The sequence below is a fragment of the Anguilla rostrata genome, chromosome 7 (assembly GCF_018555375.3).
Source record: "Anguilla rostrata isolate EN2019 chromosome 7, ASM1855537v3, whole genome shotgun sequence".
Lineage (NCBI taxonomy): Eukaryota > Metazoa > Chordata > Actinopteri > Anguilliformes > Anguillidae > Anguilla > Anguilla rostrata.
The window spans coordinates 52,591,677-52,610,480 of NC_057939.1; the positions used below are offsets into that span (position 1 = coordinate 52,591,677).

The following is an 18,804-nucleotide window of genomic DNA, read 5'->3' on the forward strand; positions in this document are numbered from 1 at the left end:
CTGATTTTTTATTATTTTTTTCCTCCCATTTATCTTATTAAAAGAGAAGTGGTTACAGAGTCTTGTAATACCTTTGACGAATCAAAGTTGAACCATACAAACTAATTTTGGCTTATACTCAGATTTGTGGAGATTCAGCAAAGAAAGATTTTCCTGATTCAGAATTTCAACATCAGTTGCTTGGTTCTTACTTGACAGAAGGCGACCATTTTGAGCTGACCTAATCTTCCTGAAAATGTTTTTAAAAATGTAACATCAGCACATTAACCAGCGTTGCAGCCTATATTATTATTATTATTATTTCTGTACAAGGCTGTTGTCTTCCTTTTGGCAAACAATTTGCAGGTCTGTTTATATGTTATAGGTCTGAGAAATGTGGGAAAGTTGCATAACTCCTGCAGCGACTTCATAAAGGCTTTTGCTTTTTTTATAGTGCCTAGCTAGACTGTTTAAACATGAAAGTGTATCCTGTCTTATGCTATAGAAATGTAGTTTAAGGGTGTCACGGGTGTCAAGTTGTTTCTGTGTTTTTAGAAACATCAGACAGATGCAGATTTTTAGGTGGGAGGCTCTCCTTAAGATGGCTGAAGCCGTCCTCATCCACGCAGTTCTCTGAGAAAAGCAGAGCTGAGGTATGAATTATGCACAATGTCCAAACTTTTAACGGAATATTTTCCCCCTGTTTAAGGGCCAGCTTTGTTTGGCTCTAATTTCCATAAGGGATTCATGTTTAAAAACAGAATTTGTTGTGGTCAAGGAAGCTGATTTGCATGAGACTGTGAACAGAAATGACTTCTTTCGGTTAACTGGCGTGGTTCGGAATGGAAGATGAAGTTGGCCGAGGTGTGTGTGTGTGTGTGTGTGTGTGTGTGTGTGTGAGTTGGGGGGGGTATGCATTTCAAACCTAGCCTGCAGTTTTGGTCAGGCTAGTGGGCTTAGTGAAGTGCCCGTACTGTCTCTGGAGAGAAGGGGACTTAGCATACTTCTAAAAATGATGTGAGAGAGAGAGAAGGGAGGAAGGAGGTTTTGAAGCCAGGCCTGTGCATGATGCTAAAAGCAGGCTGTCTCCTGAGCCTGACCCCTCTCACTTTCAATGGAGCTCTTACTCAAACTGTTTACTTTACCTTTCTTTCTGAACTGGTCTTTCAGCCTGAGAGAGAAGAGAGAGGGTAGTGGGGAGGGTGGGGGTGGGGGAGTTTTGCTTACTTTGGCTCTCGGTCCAGAATTTTCATTAGTGGAAATGCACCTTTTGAGGGTTGTGGAGGGTTGCGCTTCAAAGAGCTGTGTTCTGTTTACAGCCGTTGCTGACGGTTGAAAGGGTGTCCCGCTGTATAGGTTCAGTGTCGGTCGTAGGGAACGGAACGGTAGGTCCACAATAAAAATTTTAAAAAAGCTTTGATTTTCAAGGTTAATTCTCTTTCACGAAACACACAGAAGGAGCTGGTGCCCTGAGACACTCCGCGCTGGTTTAGCCCTGCTGCTCGGAAGCCGCTTGCTCTCAGCTTTTAAACGGTAAAGAATCGCGGACGTCGCGTGAATACTGATTGGCGATGAGGCCAGCCGCTCCGATGCACAAACGCTTTAAAAGGAAACGGATTTGTTTCCGTGGGTGCGAGACCGGTACGCTCCCCAGATTATAACACTGGGGCGGGAATGTTTGTTTGTGCCGACTCTTCAATAGCAGGAAATAAGTTTTTAACACCGCCGTTATGTCGTTGACTCTTTAAAATAAATGCTTAATTTGGGGAAGGGGACAGTTCATTAAGGGGGTTTGATGTACCACACAGCGTGTCCATTCAGCGTTCTTAGTGAATCTCCACCCTGGTTAGGATGGGGCACAGGGGGAGTCCACAGCTGTGCATTAGACGAGAGGGGGTGGGTGGTGCTGAGGACTGCAGCAGATGAAGGAGTGGAAACTGTCAGGTAAGCCCTGTCTGTCACTCACAGTGATGGGGGGGGGAGGGCAGGGTGGAACTGTAGTTAACACCAGCTGACATAGTGGAAGACATGTTTCTTCACCGTGAAGCATTTCTCCTGGGCCATGTTTTTATTTTGATTTTATTTTTTTATAAATAAATTCTTATCAAAAATGAAATATGAAAGGGAAAGTTCCTCACTTATTTAATGCATGTTTTCCCCCGGAGCGAGGCGCACAGTGCTGCCAGCATGTTCCACATTCCTGCGCGTTTGTGCAGGGTTAGGTTACGCCTTGCATTTTTGAATTTTTCACGTGCTTTTCATTTCACTGGCAGTTGGGAGTTCACTTGCACCAAAATGTCACGACTCTCATCGTGAGGGGTGGAAGTTGAGGAAATATGTGCGCATGCGTATTTTACCTTTAAATATGAATTCCTTGTGAACAGCACCGTGAAAACATGAACACCCAAATGCAAATAGAAGATGAGCCTGAAATCTTAACTGATCAAACCGTTTAAATTCAAAATGCTGTGTCATGTAGAATTTGTATGCTCTGCAAGTGTTGCTTCAAAATGTGCTCATATTGATATTATGCTTCATGATTCCAGTTTACTTTTGGAATGGCACCAGGCTCATTTCCACGAAGCAGAGATGACTACACTCATCTGTTAAAAATGCGCTTGCCTTAATATGTCTCATGGCGTGATTCTTCCGTGGCGTGATACTTACAGTCAACACAAGATAGCACTGTCGCCCCACATAAATTGATGTGCCGGATCCCTCCTGATGTATAAGAATATATTCAGTAGAAATGGGATTTTAAGGAAAGGTAAGCATCATTAGGACCAGCATGCCGTCTAATTAACTACACACTATTTTTCACACTATACTAAGTCACATCTGGCAGCAGTATGACTTCTTTTTGTGAACTATTAAACCTTATCATAATTTTTAATATCCCAGTAAAATTTAATGGAATTGTAAGAAAAATAAAAGTTAGATAAAATAATTTTATTAAAATGACAAGATTGTATTTTTCCTAATGTACTGTAAAGGGGCTCTATGATATTTGCGATCGTATTTCTTTGAATATAACTGACGTGTTGACAAATTAAGTTTTTTAAATATTCAGTTAATAAATGTTAATCTTGAGTTCAGTGATCACTTCAAAAGCAGAAAACAGTGGTAGCTGCGGTTAAACATGTTGACGTGCTGCAACGACACCCTCAAGCGGGAAGGAGATGCGCTTCTGTCAAGTGCAGACCAGCAGTGTCCTGACAGGGGGAGCTGTAGGGCTCTGCTGTAGAAGGCAGACAGGAACCTCAGCATAGCCTCGTCCCTGGCAACCCAGCCCGGACAGGGTTCTCAGTCATACAGGCCTTATGCTTAGAATACATATAGCAGATCAGAAACAGAAAATATAATGTACCTAACTAGTAAAGAAAAATTAATAGGCTGTCACCTGAATTGTTAAAAAGCTGTCATATCCTTAGGAGTTCAAGACAACTGTCCTTTAATGATATTGGAGAGGTCTTGTATGGGTTAAATTAACATTTTTTGAAAGTCATCTGAAAAAAACTGATGATAACATGTTTTTCGCTTTATCCAGTCCCTTCTGGGGGATAAAGATGTATGTGTGCCATTGTGTAATATGGAAAGGTTTGTGCTGTCAGGCTGCCGGTGGAAGCGTGCTCCTCCGGTGTGCCACAGCCTGGGTGAACTGTGGGCACGCAGGCCCGGGCTCATTAAACGCATCAAGGTGGACCCCAGGTGGCAGTATCAGCGCTTGGTCCAGCTAATTGCCCAGTGCAGCCTCCTCACACCTGGACACATCAAAGGGAGGATCGTCCCCGCCTAAACCCAGGTGAGTTCGCTAAAGCCGATATGGGGCTATTTTTGTCGTTTCTGAGGCGGAGTGGAAGCGCTGGAGAAGTGTGAGCACAGTCCGCACTGAAGTGCCACTCGCCTTGTGTTTGTTAACAGCCCCGAATGACGTAGCGTACGGCTAACGTCCAGCATTAAAACACCCATTTCAGTAGCTACCTGATTTCCTGATGGATGACTTGGCAGGAGTGCGGCCAATTTCAGCACCTGCCAAAAAAGGTGTCCTTTTTCAAGGCGTGAATGAGCTCAGACTGGGCGAGATGCGATGATGCTGCCGATAGGTGGAAACGCCTGTTCCTCAAGGGTGAGCTTTGACTGTGTGATGCCACTGCGTGCCCAGTGAGTTGTGCCACACCGTCGTGTGGCTGCAGAGGGGAATTCCTTAAAGGCATGCTGTGCTGGGTTTGGCTGGATAGCGGGACTGAGTAAAACCCAGAAACCCTCCCAAATATGGAACGTGGACTGAAGTTAGACGAGCTGTTCCGGGTTGTATTGAGCGCAGTTATCCAGCTAACTCCAGTAATCCTGCTTCATGTAGTTACCCCCCTGATCTTCTCATCCTTATCATCTTCTGCAGCAAAACAACAAAAAAACACTGCAATGCCATGGTGCTCAGAGAACTTAATCACTCACTGTCACTGTAGTGTGTTTGGGTGGCCTGCCAATATGACTTATGCATAATTGGGCTCTCTCTGTCTTGTCTTACTTCACCCCATCACTGCACATTTGTTTTGCCCTGTTTTACCACCATCTCCATCGATCCCAGCAGTTCTGTACTGTAAGTGATTCTCGCGTCTGAGAAGTTAATCGAGTCCAGTGCACATCGTGGCCGCGGTCCAATGCAATTTCCCACTGAATTCATTATTTACGCTTATTTAAAACAGCAAGCACCTGCAAAACGGCACACATGGTCGACAAGTTCTTTCCTTAATGGCGCTGAATGCATCGACTTAAACTCAAAGTCAGCGCTCTGTGTGAGTGGCTTTATCAGTGGTTCCCCCCGGGGTGAAAGGCAGGAGAACATGGCGTTCCTCTCAAAATGACAAGGTGCGTTCGCGGTGTTGTGACAGGAACACGATATATCCGTCAGATATGTCAGATGTTAACTTCATATTTAAAATTGCATCAAGTTCTGTTTCCAATGAACCACCCCATCGCGTAACCTTTAACTTGTCGGTCTGAATTACAAGATGGACGCATGTTTTTTTGCGACTGTACAGTGATGTCTTTGTGGTCATTTGACACCGAAATAACTCGTTCGTTGCAGACAATATCTACAGCATTTGGGAGCACCCTTTGACATCTGTGACTGGAAGTATTTTCATTCAACATTTGAGCATTACAAGAATAATAAAAAATTTAAAAATGCAGGGTTACCGGTTACCTATGAAACCATTAATTGGTGTGGAAACACACCATTCCTGGACACTCTCTTGGCATTTTGTTTGTTTCATCCTTTCTTTATTTCCTTTCCTCTTTGAGCGATTGTACAAAGACATCGCCTTGGAACAAGGCATTTGCATGACGGTGTCTTTTTGCGTGTATTTCGAAGGTGTGTATTTGAGTAGTTCACGATTACTGAAAATCACATAAGGGTAAGAGGTACAATAATATTTTTTTCAGAAGTTTTCCTCCCTACTAAAGAAAAACTAATTTACGTCTTTTTTAATATTTGTCCTCCACTGTATGACCTTTTCTCCATGCACCCCACCTTTTTTCACCAGTGTAATCCATTTTTGTTTCTTTTTTATTTTTTTATATAGGCCTATTGGTATATGCTTTGATTGTGCTACTTTCTAACTGTTTAATCACCAAGATCAGATTGCATCCTGAAGTTCCGTTCTTTAGATGGCGATAAACTCGTATCAGCTATACCGGAAAGTTAATTGCAGTTTGTTAATTTTGCTGATGTCTTTTTAAATTTTAAAAATGTGAGAAAATCAAATGTAAGGAATATACGTTTTAATACTGAAACACGGCACACCTTTTAGGTCATTTTCTTTTATTTATAAAATGTGGAGTGATTGATATTTATTTACGGTGAAGCTTTTTTTTGAATGAATTAATTAATTGAATTGAATTATGAACGTATGAATGAATTGATGGAATAATGAATTAGGCATGAATGATGAACAAAATAATAATGAATGAACGCATGAATAAATGAACGATTCATCACTCCAAGGTTAATATGAATGAACAGGGAACATAGAACGTCGCACGAGATTGGAAGTTCATTTGCAGCTACGTTCCACGCGGGGGCAGCGTTTCTGTGAGCACCGACCAATCATGACATGGATGGAAGAGCTCAAATTGTCACATACCAACAATGTGATGGGTAGATACTATGCAATAAAAGTGTAGACACGTGCATTTTGGGGAAAAAAAAAGTTATCGGATGACAGAAGTAGCTACACAATGGAGAGGAAGAAACACACGGAACATGACAGCTACTTTGCAACCAGAAACTACAACACCTATGGAGACAGAACCTGTTATTTATATTGCTGAATGAGAAAGTAGGGGCTAAGATACAATGAGAATAAATGGAAGTCATCTGAACAATTCTTCGCTGGGCACAAATGAGCTAAATCTGAGTCGTCCGCCGTGGGTTGCTACGACTTTGGGAAGCTTTCTGATATTTACAATTGTGGTTGACATCTTGGGCAACCTTTTGGTTATTTTTTCCGTTTATAGAAACAAAAAACTCAGGAATGCAGGTAAGAGACAAACGAAAATGTATCAATATTTTGTATTCGAGAGCGTAACATAACCCTCCCCGATGGGATATTATGCACAACCATTTCCTCTTTGTTTTTACAGCAATGCATTGTTGAATATTGCCTATGCTAATAACGGACGTTAAATAGCCTGCTGATAGTAAGAGTTCTAGTGAAATGACGGTACTAGGCGCGCGTGCCACTGAAAGCTGCCGGATAACTATGGGTTAGACGTACATTAGGCTACTGATTGAATGTTTACAAAGTTAGAAAGTTGCAGTTTATGTACTTATTATGGCGATAGAGAGCGCGCGAGAGATGATAACACGAATAATTTACAGATATCTAGTGCCATCGCGACTTTATTTACGGCTGTATGACTTTGAGAGTAAATGTAATATATTGTTTGCATATTGAAAACTACGTCAAAAGAACAAAATCAGCAACTGAACGTGTCTACACTCAAATATTGGAACAATTACATATCAATAACCTCATTAAAAGGCTGAGCTGTTTTGCTTTTATATTTGATCTATGTCAATCGACTACTGTTGTGAAATTTTGTCGAAATGTGTTGTAACCTTTTTGTGACCATCTTAAATATAGCTATGACAATATATCATAGGTTTGATTGTGGCACATTGTATGTCTATGCAAGAAATAGGCCACTTGCTTAAATAATTGAAAAAGATGTCCGAATGAGTGCAGTGTCAGAATGAAGGGACGATGTTATTTGGATGCACTCGTTGGATAGGGTGGCCTCTGAAGTAGCCTAATGTTATAGCTCCTAACCATGACATCCTGGGACGATGAGGATCTACCAGGGCTCACTTGTTTACGGACAGATGGGCGTGTATAAAGTAGCGAGGGTGCTCGAGCAGCCTAAAAAAATTTTTTGCATGAGTGGCGTCACGTTTTACACTACGCGATGCTCCTCGAGCTATATTTCGCAATCGGGAACTAGCCAGTGTTTTATGTGTGTTTGTTACTGCATTTTTCTTCATTTTTGACGGGCGAAGATTTAACGTATGCACATGTTTTGTGTTCTATATACAATAATGTGATCACTGTATATAGACAAATACAATTTGAGTAAATGTATTATTATTATTATTATTATTGTTGTTGTTGTTTTTGTTAGGTTGTTAATGTAATGTAAACTGATTAGCTGACGTAGTTTCATAATAGTTTAAAGTCAAGAATGCGTAGCCTTCAAGGTGCGTGCAGGTGTTGGTGTACGTTCCACACATGAATGCAAATTTCGTCTTGGCCGCGGCGCTTCCGTTCTTTCTGGATTGCATCACACGTTAGACATTATATAAGACACATTACATGACATAACAAATAACCTGTCATGCCCAGGGAGATTATCCTGAAATGTTCCACACATTTATCAGTAGTTTTCACAGTATCTTGTATAGAAGAAAATGAACAAAGGATTTTGTGCCGAGTCGACTTCTGCTCCTAATTATTTAATTAGCTCAATCATAGATTGATCTCACGTTTGTATAAGCGCTGGCTACAGCCAAAGCCCACGTGTATTCTAAAGATTTTTTTCTGCGCTCAAGTACTGGATTGAGCAAACCATTGTGGTTTCTAGAGCTGTCAGAAAACTAAAACTAAGGTAATTGGTTGGAACGGAAACCAGGGCCAGAGCTATGCAGCTCTGTTTTAACCCGTCAATCACCCCCTTGAAATAGTGCTGTAACACAAAAAGTACAAGAGATCTCACTCTGTGGAGTGGCCTGTGTATACATCAGGCTGTACAGAAAGACTGGGCGGAAGCGTAGTAGCCTATAATGGGTAGGGCAACCTACTGATCTTGTAACCAAAAAGGTCACCGGTTTGATTGATCTGCCGTTGTACCCTTGAGCAAGGTACTTAACCTGCATTGCTTCAGTATATATCCAGCTGTATGAATGGATACAATGTAAAAAAAAAAAATTTTTTTTAATTTTTTTTAAGTTGTGTTAGTCCCTCTAAGGTCCCAGGTCCTTACTGTTGAGTCTAATTGTAAGAAACAAATGCAGCTGTTAACCTAAGTAAAAATGAAATCAGATGCAAAATCAGACATCTTCAATTGCATAGGACTTAATTGTCTGCATATAGACCAAAAAGGATGCTAAAACCAAAATTGTCAGACGCTCCACAAAGGTCTCCTTATGTAAATATGTGAAGTGAGTGAAAGCTATCAAAATGCTCATGCTCATGGTCCCAAACGTGAATGAGTCAATGCAACGCATCATCTACCAAGCTGACTGTACCAAAGTAAATAGTGCTGTGTAAGGTTATTTCATATGGCTGCTTTGTTAGTCTAAATGCAAGCGGCTGTGCTCTGGCTGCCTCCGTGGCTAGTGTGAATGAGTGCAGTGCTTTCTGATGAAAGTGTGTCTGCACTACATGTGGAATGGTTAAAAGCCTGTTCAAATGCAGCACAATATGCTCCAGGCAACATTCATTTTCTCTCTCTCTCTCTCTCTCTCTGTCTCACACTCATCCCCCGCTCTCTCTCTCTCTATCTCTCTGTCTCTCTCTCTCTCACCCCCTCTCTCTGTCTCTCTCTCTTTCACCCCCTCTCTCTCACCCTTTTTCTCTTCCTCTCATTTTCTCTCTCTCACCCCCTCTCTCTCTCGCCCTCTCTTTCTCCCCCTTGTTCTCTCTCTCGCTCTCTCTCTCTCAGACACGTGGAGTCAATGACGTCAGTAGAATTCAGCGATGAGTGTGCTCTCCTGTCAGGGGTGGCATGAATGAGGCTGCTGTCTGTTGCATAATGAGAGAATGAGAGGCAACTGTGGCATCGAGCTTCAGGTCATGGGGACAGATTTTAGGCGGGGGGGGGGGTTGCAGGAAAATCTACCGTTTGCTTCTGTGCCAGGTTTAGCACGCACAGCTGTCCTCCATCTTTCGTTTGCTGGTTGCCCTCCTTTTTGTTTGTTTTTTTCTGATGTTCTGATATCGTTTCATACCAGATTGTTTTCAGAAGCAAACTGTGGGGGACTGATGGGAATTGTTAATTCCTTACTGATGCTTATTTTAATATTAATGCATTTGACTTGTTAGGATTCTGGTTACTGACCAATGTTACTGTGTCAGTGTCACTCGCTCATTGAAATAGCTGGGCACATGAATAAGAGGAAATGCATTTCTTCCCAGGTATGAAGGTCATGTAAACTGCACGTGCATTTTTCTTTTATCATGTTGCAGCACACATAATGACAATGTGCATACATTTGAATACATTTATGTTTCCGCCCATCCTGTTTACATTGCTCAATATGGAAACAAACATGAAAGGCGTGAATAATATTAATAAAATTAATATGATTTATTGTTTCCTGCAGTTGCTCTTTATGTTTCAGATAGACATAAGCATTCCCACTTTCTGCACAATATCAAAGTGCTGACGCGACGTAGAGGAGATCAGTGGACGATCAGTACAGGAACCATCCCTCGACATGTGTGATGCCTTTCCTCCTAACGGTCATCAAGGGGTGAAGTGTGCGTCGTCCGATTGTGTACTGTGCTCCGCATGCACAGATTAGTAGGTCGTATCCACCCTGTGATTGGTCCATTAGCCTCCTGCTACGTGCGCTTCGTTAGGTTTTTTCTCCGGCGCGTAGCCGCTCCACCGTGGGAATATTTCATGAGTGTCGCGGACAATCGTAACACGCACAAGAAGGCCCGGTTTGTTTCCGCCCTCACAAATAATGCAAGGATCCATTGTTCCTCGGCGACACGCCACGGTCGCTTTCTTCTCTCCCCCACGTCTTCCTGCTTTATTAAATAAATTCAGCGTCTCGAGATTCATACGCAGTGACAGCGCTGTCAGTTTCCATCGCTCGAGCGCGGCAGTCCTACTGTTAGGGGAAAAAAAAATAACGCGGTGCAGTTTGTGTGTGCATCTGCATGCAAATTCTGCCAGTAACACTGTTTCGTTTCAGATGTGCGGGAAAAAAATATTCATCCAGTCCAGGGTTGAGAAAGAGAAACATGCTGCAATAAAGCCACGTAGCGAAGACCGATTTAGAAGAAGTAGGCGGGTTTTTTTGTGAAAATAAATAAATTAATAAAAATCTCTCAAAACCTTGCTGTTGAATCAGAGGAGACTTTGTTTAATCTGAAATCACGACGTGATATGCCCTCGTCTTACTTGATGTGAGCGGCAGTGGCGTCACAGCAAGCCTTCCGGCTCTGGTATATGAAGTAAAATGTATGCTCATTCACGAGGAACAGCGCTCAGCACGTTACCTGCACAGTACGTGTGACGGAGAGAAGGCCCTGTTTTGCACCACTAGAGCTGGGGTTTCATTATGCAGGCGAACAGCTTGAATTAAGTGCCTCTCTGTCCGCAGTGTATTTGGTCAATTAAAAATGCGTTGATACCGAATGAACGTTACATAAAATCATATGTATGATACCTGTGAAAGCAATTTAAATTGACAAACAAAAAGGCAAGATATCACTAGTAGACTAGAGATCAGTGGTTCCTGGTATGCTGTTCGGCCTTACCTCCATGCACCTAATACCACTTTAAAAAACAAACAAAATATGTGTAAATGTGGATTCACAGTAGCTTTCCTCAGTCTGTCATACCGGAAATCTTGTTTGCAATGTACAGTATAAATGTGTACAATGGCGTCTGGAATTGGGTGTCACTTATTTGATTTCACCTATGGCATCCTTTCAGCTGCCCCACAAATCAATCAACATTCATAGAGGCGTCAAAATGCGACAATAACTTTGGTCCAATACACATTCCCCTTCAGGGTATCTTTGAATTATAAATAATTAAAAATGAATGAAGTACGCTTTTGAAATCAGTTACTGGCGAATCTATAATCACCAATCTCCCCATCAATGAAAATATCACACTCCACTTTAAGACCAATTAGGGAGTGATGTTTGTCGGCATGGCTGTTTTTCATGTGTGAAACTGCCATTTTAGTGATGCATGGCTGAATAGCTACCATTTCCTGCTGAGGGAAAATTTTTTCGAAACGTTGAAATCTGGGGTGTGTGCTGAGATATTAAATGATGATCTCACGTGTTATGCAGTCATCAGCTTCAAGTGCACTGAGACATTATTTTTAATCTGCCCACCCATGCAATACTGTCAAAAATAAAAAGGAAATCCTGATGACACTGCTGCAAGATCGTTGACCTTAGCCAGGGAACTGAATCATATTGCGATTAATATGAATTTCTCTGTCTCCTTTATTGGTTGAAGTCAGGATTTATTTAATTCTGGCGTGATCTGTGAGCCGTAAGTTGTTCAAGGAAAATGGAGAAATTAATTAGATTTAAGACGGCTCATTCCAGCATGAAGAAAAGGTATTTGATGTAATAATTATTTTCAGAATCCGGATGAACATTAATTTGCAGAATCTAGTTGTTAGAGCTCTGGCTGTGTTTGTGATGAATGTCATTACATCTGTCTATGGTGAGCAAAATTCTCAGGTTTTCGCTGCGTATTCAATTCTGCAGTCAATGTCTGACCCACAAATCCTCTGGAAGTCTAGGATCTTGTTACATGTATATGTCTGTCTCTGCCACTTACTGTCTGTTGACAGCTCAGCTTTTCAGCATGAACAGCCATTGCTCCGCTCAGTGTAATTGTAAATACTCGTTTTTACAACAGGATGTGCAGTAAAAATCATACAAGGTCATTTCCAGACAAACCATTTTCATTTACTTGAGCAGACTAAATGATTTTGCCATGGGTATTTTATTCATTGTATTTATTGATTTCTCGCTGCTTTTCTTGTGTAGTCATAGCACATCTTGCATAGTCATGGCACTTGTATATATGCATGGGTCGTTGTCTGGGATTATTGGAACACAAGGTTTATGAACAACTAACTTTCCTAGAGCAGGGAATCCATCTTTCCATCATGTAAGATCACACTTGCTGTAAGATGCAGCAAGCCTGTATTTGTGCTGCAATTCACATTTGTCTTCACCGTTCTGAAAAGGTTGCAGCCACAAATTGAAGTGTTTGGGTAATATGATCAATGACCTGCCTGCTAATGTGAAATTAGAGGCTAATACTCAATGTCAGTTCCATGTCTAAACGGCTCTTCTTGGGTTGCCCACTCAGTGGATAATGCATGCAGAGACGTTCTGTTTTGCTTTATATTCTATCAGTTTACATTGATTGCAGATTAAAATGCCAATGATCAAAACGTACTGTAAGAGATAAGTCATTCAGCATGGATCCCAGTGGCAGGTAAAGTTGCTTCAGAAATAAAGGTATTCCACTATCTGCCGAGGAGAAATGGAATGAAGACTGGCGAGCCTTCTTACAACAGCGTCGGATTGGCTCCTGGGGAGACAGCTGAAGTTCCCAGACTCCACTGCAGTGACCTCATTCGGGCCGGAGGGGGTCCTGCGCTCAGAGACATCAAAGCAGGCGGTCATGCTAGAACTAACGGTAACGGCAGTCATGCTGGGAAGACGGGATGGAGGAGGAGGCCGATGAAAGGAAGAGGGGGTGAAGTATCAGGACCCGGTCCAGCAGAGCCACAGACGGGGGCTGGAGGGCAAGGTGTTTGCCGGTGGGGGCTGGAGGGGCGGAGGCTTTGTCTGGAAGTCGCTCTGCAGAGTCTACATGCCCCTGGGCGATCACTGGAGCGCAGAAGATGAAGGCCATCAGACCCACCGCAGAGGCAGCTAAACTCGCCTCGACATAGGGCTATGGATCGGGAGGATGGGTCCGTGGGCGAGGAATGCGACTTGGACACAAGCCGGGACCTGTTCAACCCAGCTGGGTCTCCTGGGCGAGGGCGTCCGATGTTCAAGGACCTGAAACACCCGTAGACCCCAGGAAGCATCGCTGACGATTGTGTCCAAGTGCATCGCTAGATGTGTCCAAATCATCACAGTTCATTTCTTTACATTCTTCTTGATGTTTTGTTTTCCATCCGTCCATTCATTATTTTTACCCGCTTATTCCTGGTCAGGATCGCAGAGGGTGCTGGAGCCTTTCCCAGCATGCATTGGGCGGGAGGCAGGAATACATCCTGGTCAGGTCGCCAATCTATCGCAGGGAAAGGTGTTTTGTTTTTTTTGTTTGTTTTTTTTTTTTTTATATTTTAACATCATAGCCGTTTGCTGTTTGCTTCCCGCTGTTTGGTGAGCGACGAACTGACACGAATCGCAAAAACCGCTGGTGTTTCCCCCCGCTCTATTTCCTCCAGTGAGACACAGAATGCGTAGGACAGGTTTTTTCACAGTGCATGATCTTCAAATGCAATAAATATACAAATAAAAAAAATAGGCTGACAAACTGAAAATTATAGCGATAGAATTCAAGTGGGTAATTTTGGTGTAGATAAGAGGTCAGGCACTTAATTACTGATAACAGATCTGCGGACCTGGCCATGGTGAAATGCTGTGAAGTAGCTTCATTGCAAGGCAAATACATCATCTTTAATGTACGAAAATATCCATGATAAATTGGAAACAGATTTAACGGAGCGAGATAAATTGAACCTTAGAAAAGTCCACTGATAAATTTCTTTTAAATTAAATAAGTAAAATCTTGAAAGTGCAGGACTTATAAAAGGTGCTCGGAATTATGATGAATCATTTTAATCTTGGAGATATTAACTGGGATAAACCTTGGCCCAGGGAAATCAAATTAAGCTTTAATGAGAGTCTCCCAGAGCGTGTTCCGTGGCGTGTGCTGGCTGATGCAATGCAGAGAAACAGGGGAACGCAGTCGAAACCCCCCAGGAGCTCTGCGTGTTTTTAATTCTCAACAAACGAAGACCAACCTGCTCGTGATCCAGTATTTCACACGCTGTATTAAAAACACACATTAAATACGATTTGCTTAATGGAAATAAAAAAAATTTTTTTTCAGTCAACAGATTTTTAGAGTCGATTAGTTGAATGGCATTGCAGACCAAGGCTTACTGGGTGTCGTAAAACTGTTGCTCTGGGTGACGTGCCCTTTCTCTCACTTTAATCACCTGTCCCTCAAAAGGTACACAGCCCTGTACTGCCCCTGCACACCCCTGAGTTACAGACAGGCGACAAAACAAGTTTCTTCAGACAGCACTAATTCTACCTTCCTTAGCCGTATACAGCGTATTAAAAGAAAGGGCAGGCAGTGTGGTTGAGCTGCTCGTAACCCCAAAGCCAGAGGTGCGGGCAGCGACTGGCAGCTGCAGGAGAGAGAGAGAGAGCGGAGGAGTGGGAGAGAGAGCGAGTTCAGGGGTGAGACCGTTCAGACGGCAATATTCCCTCAAAACAGAGACCTTGAGGGCTGACTGCTGACAATCTAAACCTGGATGTACTGTTCCTTGTCTCGCCGTCGAGAGGACATTTTTTGAAATGCAAAGATCCGGTTTCCCGACAGGGAAGTATCAATGTCTCTGTAACAGACACATTCCTCATCTGTAATGTAGAAGTGATGGCTAGGTACTTAATCCATCACTGCCAACATTTATGTCAACAGGTGTTTTTCCCCCCCACCCACATTTCTCTATGTAAATATAGCCACCTAAGACTGGCCAGGTTTACTCTTATGACACATTTAATGAATGTAAATTCTAAACAAATGCATGCTGTTTGTCTTGCCATGAATCTTATTTGACATCCATCAGAGGTAAAGAAAGCAAATAGCAGCGCTACTTTTGACCTCGAAAGTAGATCTGCGCCTAAAATCATAAAGCATTTCAGAGGTTGTCGCCACTGTCATTATCATAACCTTAATTCTTTATTAACTAAAACAGCTAAACTAAACCTACAGTCATTACTGTACACCTCATTCCCCGTGAGACCAACCAGCATGTGATTGCGGCTAATTTAACAAGATAATCCCAGACGGAACTGCCATTCTGCTAAATCCAGATAAAGGGCGCTAATGATTTTAAAACAATTACCGTAGCTACAGTACGGTATATCAATTACCATCTGGACACCTTCCCAGCAACGCCCATCACATTAAATTCAGGTACCTGTCATTTCTAGCATAGGATGTGCCAGTAGTTTTCTAAAAATGGACTGACAACTGAACAGACAGGGCAAAGGGCAGCTTCTCGACCTCAGCTATTGTTTACTGCGTGGTGTAACGTAGCTGTTCCGACAACTGAGAAAACGCAAGATGCTCAGTGTCGTTTGCGGTAAAGCTTGTCAGGAATCTGGTTTACCACTGCCTTGCACACAGTAAAATGTCCTGTGTCTCTTTCAACATGACAGTGTTAATTCAACTCTGAAATGTGGAACCAAAATGTATTCGTTAAGAGTCGAATTAATGCTGGACATTTTACTGTGCCTGAGCACTTAAGCAACACTAGTAATGTTCAGCTTTTTTTTTTTTTAAACGGTAAATGTAACCTCATATAGCAGCCAAATGTACCATAAGGACTGTCAAGTGATGTGCAGGCACTGCACTGTGAATATGTACACAGTGAAGTTGTTTTTTTTAAAAATCAAAACCCAGTAAACAGTACAATTGAATAAAATGGAGTCAAATGTGGTAAGCGTAAAATCACTCTATCAAATATCTTAAAATAAACTTTCTTATCTAATGATAAACTAAAGTTGTCTAATAATCAATGATGTTGAGCAGAGAATAATAGAAATCTTATGTTAAGCATGCATGCATAGTTTGGTTTTAATTTCTCTTACAAGTGAATCTTCAAGGTTCAAGGATGTCCGACTTCATCGTGACGTTTTGTTTTTTTTTCTTTTGCAGGGAACGTGTTTGTTGTGAGTCTCGCTGTGGCGGACCTCGTGGTGGCCATTTATCCGTATCCCCTGGTTCTCACGTCCATCTTTCACAACGGGTGGAGCCTGGGGAATGCCCACTGCCAGGTCAGCGGCTTCCTCATGGGGCTCAGCGTCATCGGGTCGATATTCAACATCACCGGCATCGCCATCAACCGCTACTGCTACATCTGCCACAGCCTCAAGTACGACAAGCTGTACAGCGACAAGAACTCCCTGTGCTACGTGGTCCTGATCTGGCTGCTGACCGTGGTGGCCATCGTGCCCAACCTGTTCGTGGGGTCGCTGCGGTACGACCCCCGCGTGTACTCCTGCACCTTCGCGCAGTCCGCCAGCTCGGCCTACACCATCGCCGTGGTCTTCTTCCACTTCATCCTGCCCATCCTCATCGTCACCTACTGCTACCTGCGGATCTGGATCCTGGTCATCCAGGTGAGGCGGAGGGTGAAGCCGGACGTGCGGCCCAAGCTAACGCCGCACGACGTGCGAAACTTCGTCACCATGTTCGTGGTGTTCGTCCTCTTCGCCGTGTGCTGGGGGCCCCTCAACTTCATTGGCCTGGCCGTGGCCGTCAATCCAGGTGTGGTCACGCCCCTCATACCCGAGTGGCTCTTCGTCTCGAGCTACTTCATGGCCTATTTCAACAGCTGCCTGAACGCCATCGTCTACGGGCTCCTCAACCAGAACTTCAGGAGAGAGTACAAGAGAATAATCGTCTCCCTTTGCACCGCCCGGCTCTTTTCCACCGACAGCTCCAACGAGGCGGTGGAACGGATCAAAAGCAAGCCGTCGCCGCTAATGACAAATAACAACCGGGTCAAAGTTGACTCCGTGTGAGTGCACGGTTACAGGCATTCCCAACATTCAGAGAGACAGAAAAAAAACATACCAAATATTATTATAAACAGCTTCCAGTTTTAGGACCATCTGGGGATTCCAATACACAATGACACCAACAGGACAGATGTGCTGTACTACAAATTCAGTTTATTTCCAAAGTGCATTACTGTTATGACCCGTTTCTCATCTGCATCTGCAGTACCAGGATGGTGTCAATATGTTTATTTTAAGCAAATGAAAATGAGTTCATGTAAACCCTGATTGTCAGTTTAGCGAGGAAATGGCACTAAGTTTACAAATATAAAATCCAGCACACTCTAACCTTAAATGATGAAACAGAAACAGATATGTTTGTTTGTTGCAGAGGTTGATTATTTAAATGTTATTTTGAAATTTGAATCCTTCCCAGAAATTATTTTGTTGTTGCCTGTTTTACCTTGCTTAATACCCATTCCTGTCCTTAATAATTTGTTTTATTAAAAACGTTCTACGGTACTATGTCGTATGCAATGAGTGAATTGTAAATGTGCATGGGCCTGCCGTTGATAGAATCAAATGCATATTGAAGAATTGTAATGATATTGTCATTTAAATGCCCAACACCCCCCCCCCCCCCCCATTTCAGAGCGTGAACGTGTAATCTGGATTATACAAACTGGCATGTGGCTGAAAATCGATCGGTTTTGTTTATCAAGCTGTGAAATGTGAAGGATGATGAAATAAACGCTGATGAAATCTCCAGGTGTCACGCTCCGTGTCCGGTGGACAGGCGCTCCGCTCCGTCATCTCGGTTGCCTTCTCCGAACGCTCCTTCGCCATTTTGATCACCGAAGCTGGTGGTGGCAAAGCTGCTGCCGTCTGAAATGCACAGACATACGCCTAATACACAGCAGGCTACTTAATATTCATTCATCTCCTCCAGCTGCTCGTTGTTGGTGTGGAATGCTGTATTTCACGGGCATGAATTCAGTGCCTTAAATGAAGATTGAGTCGTCCTTTACAAATCTGTCTGTCGCACTCTGATGCACTTCAGTTATATGCATATGAGCATTTCCCAAGGGGACTTAAGACTCTGAATTGCATCAAATTCCCTGAGTGAAAATGCAAGTTTATTTTTTAAACTCAAAAAGTATTTGAGTTTAAAAAATACATTTGTAAGTGAGAATATGGCAGAACTACCCATCTCATAATCCAATTCAGTAATTAATATGTAGTAGAGTTATCTTCAGAATTCATATTTTTAATGTAATAAATGCACCCTTGACCCTCACTTCACATAATTATTGCTTCCTCATATTCCATAATTATGACTTGCATGACGAGCAATTCAGGAAAATAATAATTTTCCATAGACTGCTACTCCATTCTCAACCATTAGTTTTTCGAAAATTATATTTCGGTGATGAATATGAAATACAATAGGCGCAGGGGGGTTAATCAGTTGATGAGTTTCATGAAAAGAAGGTGGCTAATTCTGGCCATAAAATGCGTGCACCAGCAATTGAAATGTATGCATGGAAATATATGTGCATCCTTTCTGCAGAATGACAGCCATATGTATGCATGGAAATATATGTGCATCCTTTCTGCAGAATGACAGCCATTTGTATGCACAGAAATATATATGCATCCTTTCTGCAGAATGACAGCCATATGTATGCATGGAAATATATGTGCATCCTTTCTGCAGAATGACAGCCATATGTAT

At 42.6% G+C, this 18,804-nt stretch overlaps 1 protein-coding gene across 1 annotated transcript; it reads left to right on the forward strand.

Annotated features, from left to right (window-relative positions):
- Nucleotides 1-6,087: 6,087 nt before the first annotated feature.
- On the forward strand, nt 6,088-17,835 carry LOC135260017 (melatonin receptor type 1A-A-like). Its single transcript, XM_064345071.1, has 2 exons — nt 6,088-6,521; nt 16,225-17,835. The coding sequence occupies exons 1-2, from the start codon at nt 6,338-6,340 to the stop codon at nt 17,091-17,093; spliced, it is 1,053 nt and encodes a 350-aa protein (XP_064201141.1). The 5' UTR covers nt 6,088-6,337; the 3' UTR covers nt 17,094-17,835.
- Nucleotides 17,836-18,804: the final 969 nt, after the last annotated feature.